Below are 15527 nucleotides of genomic sequence, written 5' to 3'. Positions count from 1 at the left end.
AGAAATCATTTCTAAGAATTGGAAGCTATTTAGGGTAAAGCTTGTGGAGCAAGGGAACAAAATGATTATGAATGTAATAATGCCCTTGCATGCATTGACATTTTTTATTGAACCAGTATTTCATAGTACTGATTAGGTTTTGCTTTAAACTATTGTATAAGACACAGTCAAGCAAAACTAAAAATTCCATTCTGGATTTCTTCCAGTACAGTTACAATAGCCAGGGTTCTTTTTTCATGCCTTTTGCAGATATAGTTATGCAGCCTGATTTTTTTCTCTAGGCATAGCTTTAATTTAATTTATAGACTTTTCATGGAGAAGCTTCAACATGATGTAGAAGTGAAGACACACCTTACTTCTCTAGAGCCCAGCTTTAGTGTTGGTCACATGTGTTTGCATGTGAAAGGAAGAGAAGGAAGTTATTGTTCTTGTACCTGTTTATGAAATAGCAGCAGCTTGACCACAGACATAAAATTCACCTGGGCATGCCCTGGCACACCCAAAAGTGCTCCCCAAATGATCACTGTGCTAACATGGCTTCAAGGGAAACAGGGATGTTTCTATGAAGTGCCCAAGCACCTATGATACATTTGTGAGGCAATCAAGCAGTCTTTGCAAATAATGGTGATGCTATAACAAAACCAAACAGGAGTAAAGTTTCCCTTGTGAGTTCTGGTTAGCAACACAAGTGGATCCAGATTCTGTGCCACAGTGTGTTTGCCTTGGCCCAGCAAATTGCCCTTGAGATGAACTCCCTGCTAACAGAAAGCCTGTGCTACAGCTACTGTTCTGCCTACTGCTCTCTGTGATTAGGGGTTGCAGCAAGGACAAATGAGAAATGAAGCAATAAGAAAAGGGAATTAAAACTCTGTTTCAGACCTACTTTTGAGCAGGCTTAGCTTAGCATTTCTTTCCTCCTGTACAGTGCATATTCCACAGCAATTTTGAAAACAGCATAATTTAAAAGTTAACATTTGCTTAGCTGGTAGCATGAGATAAAAGCTCTCATTTGCAGTGAGGAGGAGAATTTGTTATTGCCCCAGTCAATAGCTATTGACCTGCTACAGCACTTCTGCTTATTACAACCAAATCCTTTTTCTTTTGTGTTCAGTAGTCAATGACTCTGTAATGGAAGGCATTGCTTACAAATTGATGCAGTATCTATCAGCAACAGCTAGAAGTTAATGACGAATGGTTACACAGAGGAAAGCATGTGCTAAGAACAGCAGTACACATCTATTAATCAAATTTACTGCATCTGATGTGCCTTTATAGCTTAGAGGAACTGTAATGCACATCAGATAAATAGTTTCTGCTGTTATTAATCAAAGTTTTAGCACAAAACACCTTTTATTCATGCTATCAATACAAAAATTATTTGCCTAGGACAAAGTATTGTCTGACTTTTAAAGCACACCTTTCAGTTATATGAAATTTACATTATATGCATTTTTTTCAGTTATATGAATTTCTAGGATTTGGCAATCCTAGACGTAGTACTTTGGCAGGGGAACTGCTCTCCTCCAAGCTGTAGTCATGTTATTCTCTAAATACCCCAGATGGGGCAGTATAAATTCAAGGCAACACCCTAAAGACAAAATGGGAAGAGCAGAGTGCATGTGTCCATGATGGCTCAGTCTGCCTTCAGCAAGGTTTGGTTGAGACAATGATTAATTTTGAAAATAATATACCATGAGCTTTTTAATTCATTAATGGAAAAAGTTGTCATTACATGCACGTTAATTAGACTTTTTAATAATTAAATGGTAACTAGGTATTTCAGCCTTTCAGAAAGGTCCATAACACCACTACACCTGCTGGATTTCAGAGGCAAAGGATCCCTCTTGGCAGCTGCAACAGTTATAAGGAGCAAAACATTTCAAAGATTATTCTGGGCTTTTCATCAATCATTTGGAGTACGCAACAAGCTATAAAGAGTTTACTTATTTTATTTCTTCAAAGTAGGAAATTCATCTCTTCTGGTACCAAAATCAGTAAATCTCAATCAAATAAATAAAGGCACTTTTGTAAAAAAATAACATTTTACCTGATGATTTGACTTCATTGTCAGCTCAGTTACATTTACGGGATTTTTCCACTTGCCCATAAGCAAACTCTCCATTCTATTTCATAAGAACCTGTAAAGACTTCTCTTGAATGAAGGTAATTGTTATTAAAAATAAAAATGAAACATTTCAAATTTAAAAGAGACAAGCTATGCATTTCTTATTAGGGTCCCAAACCTTGCAGTATAGACTGTCAGTGATTTAGAAGATTGCTGAGAGCTGTAACCCATACTGAATGAGGAAATAATGCTTCATTTCAATACTGAATGATACAGAATAGCATAAAAGCATTAAGGAAAGGCATTAGGGACTTACTTTTTGTAACAACTCCTTCAAGACGAATGATATTTGGGTGATCAAACTGGCCCATGATACTGGCCTCCCTCAGGAAATCTCTCCTCTGCCTGTCCATATAACCACCCTTTAGAGTTTTAATGGCAACAGGGATCTCTCTTTTTCCTGGTGTCTTCAGGCGTCCACTGCATACTTCTCCAAACTCCCCTTAAACAGACAAAATACCTGTTCAGTAACTCACAGTGCCTGTACAGAAAAATACTCAAGGAACTCACGCATCCCATAGAAGTGGGCAGAGAAATAAATGATGGAATATTAAAATTGATGAGTGTCATCACATCCTGGAAAATCGAAATATTCATCTGTACTTCACAAGAAATGATCACCTTTCCTTTCCTATCACCTTTCCTCTGTGCCACAGCAGAGATCATGGCACCTTGTACTGTGCCTGCAAAAGCCAAACCTTCAGCCCTCCCCACTGTGGCTCATCTTGCTTTCCTTTGAGACCGAGCATTGGTATCAATATGTTTGGGATATATAACAGAGGAGGAATGTAATGACACTTGGGCTTTTATTCCACTGATGATAAAACATCTATGTAAAATATCTACTGGCAGAAATATTTATCTCTAGGGATGAAATGCACTAAGACCTGTATGTTAAGAAAAGCCCTCAGACTATCAGAACACTTGATTTTCTTTCAGCTACAGAAAGCATTTAAAAAGTACTTTCTGCTGTTAGGACCTAGAAAAACACTTGCATGTGATTTATTAAAATGGACTTCCACACCCACTTGAAATTAATGAAATATTCCCCTGTTCAGACAGCCAAAGGCCAACAGTTCCATAAAATTTGGAATTGTGTAGTGAGAGGAATCTGAAAACTTGTTTTCCCTGATGTTTCCCTGCGTATGTAGGGCCTGTGAAGGATCTATGTCTGCCTGCATTCTCCTTACACATTTACTAATTAATTCAGTTTGTATAGAAACCACCATTTTCTTTTGATCTTGAAGTCACCCAGAAGTTATTTAGAGCCCCTACCAAACATAATCTTGGATGACTACAGGTCAGTTTTCCATGGGTCATAATTCAATAAATGAAAAACAATGTTCACAGAAATATTTCAGAGCATTTCTCATTGCATGATGCTTTCACAGCAAATCTAGATGTTTCACCTCAGTCATTCTGAAATCACAACTGCTAAAAATCAAAAAGCAAGTAATGAACAGATATATATTTAACTGGGGATTGAACACTCCATTGAGTACTGTCTGTATTGGTTTTCCCTAAACTTTAAGGACAAAAGTAAACAAAATAAAGGAGCTCTATTCTATGACAGTGGACCTTCAGACACAAAGCAAAACTAGAAGAGAGGTATCTTAAAGGCACAACCTTCACTTCAAAAAATTATAACTCCTTGGTGTTACAGGATTAGAATGGATATTGTCACAAGACTTTTATTTTATTAAGTTCTGTTGCTTCCACTAAAACAAAGTAAAGTTTTATTAGTCAATGAGATCCAGGAAGAGTGAGATTAAAAGAAGAATTTCATAGCTTGTCTTTCACTTCAATGACAGAGGCATCAAAGTGCAGGAGTACAATTAATACATGCTGAACATAATCTCTGAATAAATTAGCACCTTCCTCAACAGCTAAAAAAAGCCAAGTGGTCCCAGATCTTTGTACAGTTCCTCTCACCAATTTATTTCTACTTAATTTTAAAATATATAGTAAAGATGTGTGCAAATATAAGATACGTGAAAAAGATATGTCATTAGAGTAATGCTCTGGGAATCTTTTGACAAAAGGGGAAGTTCTGTGAGGATTTTCCTGTATGATTTTGCTCCTTTCACCTTTAGAAGGCTCTCCTTAAAACTTTGCTTGCCTGACTACTTGCACTGAAAAGCAGTAGATAATTTGGACTTGGGAATTACTCTCATAAAAGAAAGTCATGAAACCTGAATGTTTTCCAGGAGACCTGGTCTATCAATCTTCTATTCAGTGACATGTTCAGTAGGAGCACAACACCTCTCTAAAGCCATGACCTTATTGCATCTTGCTGCTTTTTCAAGCTTAAATGCCTAAAATGAGAAAAATTTCCAATTTCTTTGTCTTGATGAAGCAGTGAAAAGCAAAAAATACTAGAGCCTTCATATTGAGATTTTAAAAGAAATTTTATGGTTGATAAATCCGCAGAATTGCAAAAGCTCAGTTTAAGCCTAATTTGGAAAGCATAGGTCATAGAATAAACCATTTTGCTACTACAAGATTATACAAAATTATTACAGCTTCAGAATTTCATAAATAATGGCATTCATCCCTCAGGGACTGTAAAAGGCTGCTACCAAGTGCTTTTTAAAATGACTTAAACTGAAGGAGGCAGCGGAACAACTTCCAATTCCAAGATTTATTACCTGTACAACATCCAAAGCAGGGGAAGGAACCCCTGTTTCTTTCACCCTTTTTTTTTTTGGATGCCTGATTTGGAAAGGTATAAAGAAATTTCCCTCCCCTTGAATATTGGGATTGATAAACTGGTGAACATTAAGACTACCAGCAGGTTTTTTGTGACAGGATGTTAAACTTGAGATCATCAGCTCACAGAACAGACAGTTCCCACATTTAGAAACTCAAGGTGTATAATAACTTCTACTTCTGTTTTGGACTAGATGGAGATCAATGGTATAATTTAAAGCATTGAATTATTTACACTGAGAGTTTGACAAGATTTCACTCCAGAGTAGCTTTTCTACACTTCTGTTCAGATAAAGAATTTTCTATGTTTTTAAAGTCAAAGGGGAATGTTTTCAACCAAAGGGGTTTTTAAAATCTAAGAATCTCATTCTCACTGCTCAAGTTGGAAGATAAACAGGATAAATGTTGACCCTGCAGCAGCTGAGGTTCATGACTGCATGTGTAATAAGTTGAAGCTAAGAGCCAGATGTCAATGAAGTCAACATTTTTCCTTGCTCCAAGGGAAAAGGCTGATGACAACTAGAGAAAAAGATAGAGACTACTGCCTGTTCACTAAAATAATCTCTATTTCAAAACCAGTAACTTCACCCATCTTACTGTGTATTATGCAAAAAGGAGCTAACTGAGCAGTCTAGACATTTAATCTGTGCACACCACACAGCATTCAGCAGTGCATATGTGATATTGAAAGTGAAACAGGAGTAGTCAGTCACTCAAAAGCCTGATGTGCAGCCTGGTATTACTGCATGGGACCAGAACAAATGGTCTTACAGCACAGACAGTGGCTGCTGATAGAACTGAAAGGTCACAGCACCAAATACAGCTCAACTCAATTCCCCATTTCAGTGTTTACACTTGGGGGAGAACTTGCAGGTGATTTAGATCACGCAAAGAATATTGTCTGCTGTGGGAAAACCTGATGTTGGTATCTTCCTTGAGTTCCAACATTTTAACAAAGAAAATAGGAGGATAATTGTAAATCTTAAGACAGATTTGACAAAGTACTTCTGGGAATTCATTCCTTGAAGAGGTGCTGAACCCTTAAACCAAACAGCAAGAAGAGATGGGGCAGAAAAAAGTGCATGGGTGAGATACAATTACCAAATACTTTAAAATATAACTTGGGTATAGAGTTAGGTTAGAGTTAAGCTGAAAAAAGAAACTGACTAAAAATACTTACCTTAAGTGTCACAGCCATTGGAACTACAAGTAGTGAATTATCAAGAACCTTTGGACATGAATTTTTCCATTGAAAAAACAAACTAGAAACTGCTTTCAGGAGAAGAACAGTTTTAAAAATATCATGACCAGAAGTACTAGAATTTTTTTTTTTTTCAAGTATTTGTGATTTTCCACTTTGGCAGTTCCAAAATGAAATCTTTTGGTTCTTGAAAGGAAATAATTTTTGCTTGAAAAATTAAAGTTACAGAAATTAAAAATGAGAATTATTGGCAAAAAAAAAAAGTTTAAACAGAAAAAATTTAGAAGTGCATCTATTAATTGACTTGTTAAAAGATATTAATGTTTCATTTTGGAGAAGATGTTGATTTTTAGTTTCACTTATGTGAAAATTGTAAACATCTTTTAAAAGTAATTCTCTAGTAATAACAAATTCATTTTATATCCATTTGAAACGTGCTATACAGATTTAGAGAGAATGCACAGAAATCTTTAGGCCTGCTGAGAATTATACTGATATATCCCTAAGCAGATACTGAAGAACTGTGTGGGAGTTTGGACTCTCCCTGCCTCAACCATGGTACTTAACCTGTATTTTGTATGCATGGAAATGAGTTTAAATTTCATTGCAACCCATTTGCAAGTCTTGTTAGGTGAGTATTTTTGAAGTTGAAAAATTACACATGTAATTTTAGAAAATAAAAACCATAAAATAAAGCCCATAAAAATAAAATATCTCAAAGCATACACTTCCATGCATACAAGAAAATGGAGAGAGAAGCTGAGAGCTTTCATAAATGAATTAAGCTGAGATTAAGGATACAATTTTAATCTGAAACAAAACAAATAATCCTTGTCTGTTGTATTCAACTGAAATCAGCACTTACACAGATGTGGAATGTAGCTCAATCTGCTTTATAATCTAAGACATCAATATCTGGAGTATGTCTGAAGAAAAGGAAGAAGTAGAAGAAAGCAAACTGAATGTTTTCTGCAGAGGTCAGCCCTCTGGGGGCTCTCCCAAGCTCATAATTCCAGAGGTGAACAGCTCCAGCTACAGATGATGTGGCCTAAGCAATCAGGTAAACTGGAGTACTCCAGCACTATGGACTGCAATGTGAACCAGAATTTCCTCTTTTACTTTCAGGTGGATAGTTTCTCTCTCCTGTCTGCTACCACACCTGGTTTTATTTCTGCAGAATTATTGCACAACATTTTCTAGTGCATGAAACACTTCTTAGCAACACTGGGGGCATTTCCATGTTATCAGTGTAGTAACGTATCATTAAATGAGGAGTTTAAACTGAGATACACCCGTCCTTTCTAGAGTGACTAAAACATATGAAACAAATACAAAAAAGAAGGATTACAGGGCATCATCTTTCATACTGTCTACATCCTATCAACAGGTCTTCCTCTTTTCCCTCTCTGCCAGTGATCCTTCTCCAGACAGAAAAGCCTCTCCCAAGCCAGCCTCTCCTTTTCCTCCCTCATACTCTTCTAGTTTTCTATCTGAGAATACTTTTTTCTCAGTTGTCTATATTCAAAACTTGTATCCCCACAAAAAAAGATTCTGATCTAATTTCACCCTCAGTGACCAAGAATACGTGACAATAACTATGGCACATGTTGAGTGACACAGTGTTTTGAATACATCTGGAAAAAAACCCCAAACCAACCAACCAGCCAACCAAAAACCCTGAAAACCAACAACCTCTCCCCCAAAAAAGCCACAAAAAACCTCCCCAACAAACCAGGCAAAAAAATCAATCCTAGGCAAAAAAACTGATAATGAATTAATATCCTAATGCTTGTGAAAAAACAGTATTGCCATGCCCAGAGGTTTTTTTTTTTTTACAGTAGGTATAGTTTTACCTGCCCCAATGACTCTTTCAATACGAATTCTTGAAGGATCAATCTCCTTGGCAAACTCATGGACAGCAAGAGATGGGTCTTCATACGTGTCTGGATCTATGTATGTTTTGAGCCCTGGGAAATGTACTGCAAGAAAGAGAGAATAAAAGGAATCAGGATCTCCTTGATATTCATGCATTGCAACAATAGGGTGTTGTTTTTTGAGGCTTTTTTGATTAGACAATTGAAAGGACTTCCAGGTTTAAGATTTCAGAACCCAGCAGAAGCTCTGGTCACTTGAAAAAGGGTCTGCAGAGACACCAAGTGAGAGCTCAATGATATGGGGGAAAGCATGACCTCGAAACAACAGTGATTATCGCCAAAGAAGTTCCCCTTTGCTGCTCCTTGGGCAATTGAGGCAATCTGTCCTTTACTATGAAAACAGTTGTTTCTAGTTCACTCCTTTCATTTAGGAGTGGATGGCTGAACATCCCGTTTTGCCAAACAGGTCAAATCTTTGATTTCCTTTTCTCTAAGGATGACTCCTGGAGGGCTGTGCTGCTCTGTTCTCTTCTGACCAGCTGGAACAGCCAGAGAGGCAGGTGCAAGATGACAACAAAAATATCCAAATCCATTTTCAAGATAATTTCTGTCTGTTTCCTTGGAGATGACCATGGCAGTAGTGGGTTGGTGCCAGACTGCTTTGGCAGGCTCCAACAAGCTGTCATTTCCTGGCATAGCTGGCATCCCTTGTGTTCCTGAGTACAGCCTGTTCAAGAACTTGTGTTGTTTCTTCTGCACTATCTGGATGGGAATTCTTTCAGGCTGTTGCCATATCATGATTAAGTTCTGGAAAGCTTTCAATCCTTTATCAGAAGTTGATGCTAATAATCCATCCATTTATCAGGATAAAAAGAGGCATCTGCAGCTGGGTCCAGAGAATCCCTTTAAAAAGAATGAAGCATTTCTCAGCCTTCTTTCTCCTCTCAGTTAATAGCTGAGTCTAAATCAGTAATTCCTCTTTATTCTTGGTTCTGTGGAGCACATATATGAGTAGAGACTTGCCCCCTCCAGTGTGATGCTGAGATCACTACAAATGAATGGGAAGGCTCTGGGATGAAGCTCTGTGTCAACATGAAATACAGTCATCATTTACCCTGGCCTGAAAGACACTGAGTGAGGCTTTTTTCAAATTCAGTCACGGTCTCAGAGGCATATATCAAACTCTCCAGGAGGAGAGTTTTTGTCTTCTTTTATTTCTGGCCATGTTTGGAAACAAATGACAAAACCATCTTTCTAGGCAGTATATTTTATGGGCAAATGTGCCCTTTTCCTTGACAGAAAGAGACACTTGGCTTGATATGGTGGTGTCACCTGAAAAAATATTTTATTTCTGGTAATTTCTGTGTTGATCATAGCATTTCCAGAGATGTTATCAAATGATGAAAGAATAAAATCTGATATCCTTTGAATTAATAATAAAAAATAGATTTAAATTGCTACTCTAACAGAAAACAGTAAGACAACTAATTTAAAGTAGATAGCTAAACCAAGCTATATAAACTAATTACTACCCATGAGAGATCACCAGGATTTTCTCTCACTGTACTGATCAGTGAGCAGGAACGTGAGGGAAGACAACCCATTCCACTTCTTATTTCTTGGGCGGCTGAAAGTGTAGATCCCTAAATCCAAAGAGAACTAGATACAAATATGTCATACAGTCACAAAGAGAGGAATTTTGACCCAGAAATTCAGTACCCAGAACAACTGAGAATTCAAAGAAATAAACCTGAAAACCTGCTAAATATTATTATCTGAATAACCCCAAACCCTTTAATAACTAGAATAGATTTAGTGAAATTGCAAACAAAAATAAAGACTATTGATGATGCAGACGATAAGGAACTACTCAAATAACCAGATTAAAACATCAAGGGCAAAAGTTGTTCAGGAAACATTCCCTCATTTAAAACATGATCTAGATATTATATAGTGTTGAACTACTTACAGTGTCCATTTTGCAAATGAGCCCTTCTTTTCTCCTCAGATTTCATTTTGGCCTTTATGTACCACTGGCATCTTTCAAGAAAAACAAGTGAGGTTTTAAATAAAATCCTTGCCATGCATAAAACAGATCTACACTAAGTTTTATCTGCAATCTTATGAAATCCAAATTCTTTGCATTTGGAATATATATTTACTTCTGAATCTAAAGAGAAAAATAAGCATGACAAACTACAAATAGATTATATACAAAGAAAAACAGATCATGGTTGATTGTTTAGCATGACTAGACCTGAGTTTAAGTTTATGTGATACTTTTTTTTAAGTTTGACTTCTCCAAGGAACTCTGATACTTCAATAAATTATTACTTTCCCACATTCCCGCTTGTGTACATGGGCCTGTGGTAATTGAATTTATCCCATTAACTTTCGTATACAGTGGGTAAAATACCCTCTCATTTTCTTCATAATAGAATTGTAATGACTTCACCATATCTCATTAAAAAAAAAATTCACATCAGGATCCCTTTTTTCTCTTTTTTGCTGAGTGGCTCTGTGCAGTCTGAGCTGCTCAACATTGCCTACCTGCAGGTCTGATAATGCTGATTTAGGGGGTCAAATGGCATGACCAACTGTTTCAGTCAAGAAAAACCAAAAAATTTGCTCTTGGTCTTAAAGCTCTTTTTCACTCACTGAGCAGCCTAAAAATTACTATTTAGAGGGAAATCATTTGCTTTAAGGGATAGTAAAGGGTTGTTGAGGCTCTGATGCCAGTGGAGAACATCGGACACGCAGTTCCAAGACCAGCTTGAAAAAAAGAGCCCATCTTCTGTGTGAACGTTAACAGCATTATGAAATTAAATAAAAATAATTACCGTCAGTATATCCATACTAGCAGTGGAGATCTATGAGGAACAGGTGAACACACCCACCTCACTTCAATGGTTTGTTTAAACTGCTGAAACACAGCAGGAACAGTCCCAGGTTCATCATACAGGTGATGATGAGGAAGTTAAGGGCAGAAACTCCAGAAGCTGATGTACCCTTGTGGAGGGAAAGCAAACCTGTGGATTCTCACACTCTGTGGAAACCTTGAGATTGAACACCAGTTGCTGGGACTCCCTGAGGATGCCAGTGCCATTTTTAGGACCTGAACAAGTTGTCTGTAGGGTGCCACCTGTCCAGAGCCCTAAATACAAGTTCTTACACTGCAAGTGCTTGCCCAAGGGAACAGTTAAACAATACTTTAACCTTTATCCAACCCTCCCAAACATCCATGTGGCCCCAAAGTTTGACTACAGAAGGCAGTGATTAATCACCAGCAGAGGGGTCTCCTCATTCCCTGCTCATGTTGGCTGCAGAACGATCGGAGATAAGACTAAATCAGACTGAGCTTTAACATCCCATTTCCTGAAACTGAGCCAAGACCCCAGTCCTGTGCCTTGAAGTCTCTGTTGCTCTCATATTCCTATCTGCAGCTGACAGCCATGCTTCCTGCTTGCTCCTGGTGGATAATCACCCAGCAAAGTGCAGAGGCAGGTGCTCATCTAACCCAGCCTCTCCACTCTGAATAGGCTCATCAGCAGCCCTGAGACTCAACAGCTCATCAAATTGTTCATTCTAAACAGTGAAGCAGAGCACATCCGTAGGGTACCAGTCCCATTTTTTCACACTGAAATTTGCCTCCAGTCCTAGAGTAAATTAAGTATTTATTCAAGATTTTCTTGCTCTGTCTTCTGTGGAATGTGCTCTTATCAGTGCATTTAGGCAGCACTTCAAAATGAATTCCTATCTTACATAATTGAAATGGTCCCATTGAGTAAGGCAGTAGAAAGCTAAGAGAATCTGATATTCTTAACATTAGAAAACAGGAGGAAGAAACACAGAAAGTAACCCTTTTCCATATGTTTTTTCCTTCCCAATTTTAGTGATTTTTTTTTCTAAAGGAAGTGTTTGAGTTGTTTCAGGATTTCACACATGGATTCCATACAATCATTTTCTCTGGAAATTTGTCTCTGTCTAAATAATTCTTCTCTCTCTCTTCTGAAAGATCCTACTGTTTGTTACCTTCTGTAGTAATTGCAGGAATACTTACTTGGCCTCTAAGATTATCTAAGGCCACCATATGTTCGAAGGTTAACTGCTCTCATTACCTTCATCAGAACATTAGATTTAACTGGTTTTATTATTTAGCAGAGAGAGCATTAATTCACATAATGGCAGCTACTGCAGTGCCATATTTAGTTGCTGGGGTATTGCAAATAAAACCTCTGGCCTGCACTGACACGACTTCACTTTCTATTCAAATTAGAGGTAATGCTATACCAACAAAACACATGTGTAATTGCAAATCTAAAAGTGCAGCACCCTCTGTTGATATCTGAGTAGTGCGCTTTCTGAAGGTTTGCCATTTACAGTTATGAGATTTTGTAAAATACACTGTGGGGATATTTTTTTCCTGGTAATGTCAGAGCCTTCAGGATGCAGCAGGAATACTGTATTTTTAAATTATCACTCTGCGGACAAGAGGTCCAGAAACTTATTTCTAAAATATCCTAAAACTATTCCAAAATATTCTAAAACTATTTCCCTATTTCACATTTCTTATCTCCCCAAACTGTCTTTATGAAAAACAACACTCACAAAAGAACCCTAAGACCAGTGCTGATACTCCACTGTGTCTACTCCTAATTTTAGCTCTGTAAATGTGGTTTAATGACTTAAATATTATTCTTAAATTCTTAATTTTAGATGGGACTATACAAGAACAGTGTTTTAATTACCTGCCAGTGATGAGGAAGAACAAAGTGAGGATGACCAGGAGAGTGAATCCACCAACAGCAGCAGTGGCAATAACAAGTATCTGTCCCTGCTCTGCAGCCATATCAGAAGCTGAAAGAGAAGCACAGAGAGAAGAGGATGATGCTCCATCCATCACCCAGGGATTTTACAGAATGGCTGAAATCATTTCAATGGCCAAATGTTGCAATTTGTGTTTAATGGTTTCCTCAGGGCTTAGCAAGGGCATTGGATGCAAATGTGTCTATGAAGTGAGAAACCACAATCCATGTCCCAGCTGGGATGGAGGGGAGAAGGTGTTTGCAGATTTATAAAAGGAGGATTTGTCACTATCAGATACTTGCAAATTACTAAAGTTTGAATATGACAGGATTTTGGACATAGAACTGTATTTTCTTCCTTATCTTTATTTATCTTAATCCTGCACCTAATTCAGAAGTTCTCTCCACCCCCCTGTCCCAGTGAAGTCGGCAGCAGTGCTGGTTATGTGAATATACTAAACTGGGTTCAGGAGGAAGCAAAGCAAAAGCCCCACACCTAATGTGTAGCTTCACACATTCTTCAGCATGTCTGGTGTTCAGTTTCACTGTCACAAAATACATATAGCTTATCACAACACACTTTGGTGATTTGCAACTCTGCAGTTGACAAAAAACCCCCAACCAATTCTTATGCCTCTTGCTTTTCTCTCTGCTTTTTGTAGGGTGTTGAGTTAAAAAAGATCACCTGAAATTATCCAGTCACTGGACACTTCCTAATTTAGTTAATTTATTGTGTATAATATTAAATCTTTACATTGAGAATTTGCCTACCTACAGTCCAGGTGGTCCTCACTGTCCAAATACTTCACGAGCAGAAAAAGAATTTGGCTCATTTTTTTTTTCTCTGTCTCCTGTCTTGTGACTCTGAAGTTTTATTTGTTAAACTCTGTTACACTTGAACATTTACACCACATGACATTTACCCAATTCTTACTATTTCCATGGGAAATAAAACATTGTTTTGAAAGAAGAATAAATAATTGTATTCAATGACTTCTGAAAACAGGAGTAAATACAGAAAAGGGAATAATTTTTACATCAGGGAAGCAACCTTGATTTGGTAAACTTGCAATGTGTTCAAGAAGCAAAATTTTCAGCTTTCTTTAGGCATCGTTAAATGATGAAAAGCTTAGGGAAACCACCTAGGCTGCTGTCTAGAAAGCTCAGCAGGTGATATTCTCTCACTTTCCAGCTGATGAAGCTCGATGCAATGCACACACTGCTATCCAAAGCCTCATAAAATGCTGCTTCCTAGAAAAGCGTTTGGCTTCTGAACAGTATTTGTGTGTGGCTTAAAAACTCATGGTGTAAACTGGCTTTGTAAGAGTAGCAAAACAAATAGAAACCATAGCAGCTTATGTCAAATTTTCAGCAAAACCAACTTTTTAGATTTCTGCCATTAGGTTTCTGTCCAAATAATTTGATGGAAGCATGCACAGGCAGTAAATTACAAGGCATTCAGTACCTGTGGTCAGATAACTTATAAATGATGGAACAAATATTGACTGAATAGTTAAATGATATCTAGTGATGTTATGGGAGTGGATTCCAGCTCTGTGTTACCTCCCACAGGCTCAGGTTTGGTTGGAAAAATGCAACATATCAAACATCATGCCACACAAGTAACAATGCAAATGCTGAATACCATTTTCTGACTAGTGGGAGTTGTGCTAAATGTGGCAAAGATTATTAAAGTCAGGCACGGTTTGAAGTTGTACACAGAGAATGTTTCAGAGGAGTCTTTCTTGCCCATCTCTGCAGTGGAAAGGAGAGGACAAACTGTAGCTCTCCTTTTGTTTTAGTAAGAAAAAAGTATGTGCAAAAATAGTGAATTTGGCAGGAGGAAAGCAAACCACGAGCTCAGAAGAATTAGCCGTGATTTTCTTCAACAAACATTCACTGCCAAGGCCAACAACTCAGGAAATTCTTGATGCAAATGTACGGACTGACTTAAGTTCTTTCTGCCTGTAAGCAATATGATTTTTAGCTGAGACCATACTTACTTCAAAAGTGATAATTCTGTTTCTCTTATTTGTATTTTTGAGGCCAGAGTTGAATACATTAAGATTTTTTTTTCATGTAGTTAAATCACTACAAGGAGCTTTCAAGCCTGAAAATTCCAGATGACCGTAATTTACCTGTCAGATAAAAATGTCAAATGGCAGACGAGAATAATGGGAAAATGTAGATTTGTTAAAAACTACAGAGGCAGGTAAGGAAAAAGGATGGAAATACTTAATTTTGCTTGAAGTGATCTCTCAATAAAAGCAATAAATGCACAGCACAGTGAACAATACATATTTAAGCACATGAGTATCCACATACACAGACTTATCACATGCAGGCAAAAGGTTCCACAAAAAAACCATTTAGGCAGAGAGAAGATGGTAATCAGGGACTCTCAATACCTAGAATCTTTACAGCATTTTGCCATTCTAAATTCTATGTGTCTCTCAACCTCTCTGCTTTTTTCTTATTTCTCCAGCTTTCTCTTAAGGTAAAGTTCAAGCTGTAAATACTAAGAGCTTTAATTGTTTCTCTTGTGCATGTTCTTGAATATTTTTTGTCACTTCCTGGTTTTGCTGTGTATATTGGTCTATGATCCCGTGTTTCTCCTCAGAACTTCTTGATTATGCAAGACAGAAAAACAGTTTAAAAAATAACTATGACAGGTTGCAAAGTCAAGCAAGTTCCTGCAACCTCATTTCATCCCTCTGTGTGTACATATGGAAGTGCTGCATTTAATCATAGAAGTACACAGAATTTTTTCCAGAATCTCATTTGTTGGACAACATGGCCAGCATTTCTATAGC

At 37.5% G+C, this 15527-nt stretch overlaps 1 protein-coding gene across 1 annotated transcript in view; it reads right to left on the bottom strand.

The window, feature by feature from the left end:
* Positions 1–15527, bottom strand: part of EPHA6 (EPH receptor A6) — a gene marked incomplete at both ends in the record, with an annotated part of 364185 nt that overhangs the window by 74321 nt on the left and 274337 nt on the right. Inside the window, 4 exons of the mRNA XM_083855628.1 lie at positions 2382–2567; positions 7889–8014; positions 9879–9949; positions 12658–12766. Of these exons, the coding sequence (XP_083711754.1) occupies positions 2382–2567; positions 7889–8014; positions 9879–9949; positions 12658–12766 (492 nt within the window). The remainder of the gene's footprint in view (positions 1–2381; positions 2568–7888; positions 8015–9878; positions 9950–12657; positions 12767–15527) is intronic.

This window comes from Zosterops lateralis (genome assembly GCF_965231275.1).
Source record: "Zosterops lateralis genome assembly, chromosome: 2".
NCBI classification, from domain to species: domain Eukaryota; kingdom Metazoa; phylum Chordata; class Aves; order Passeriformes; family Zosteropidae; genus Zosterops; species Zosterops lateralis.
Note: the sequence above shows the minus strand (reverse complement) of the source record. Positions and strands in the feature narration are given on the sequence as shown.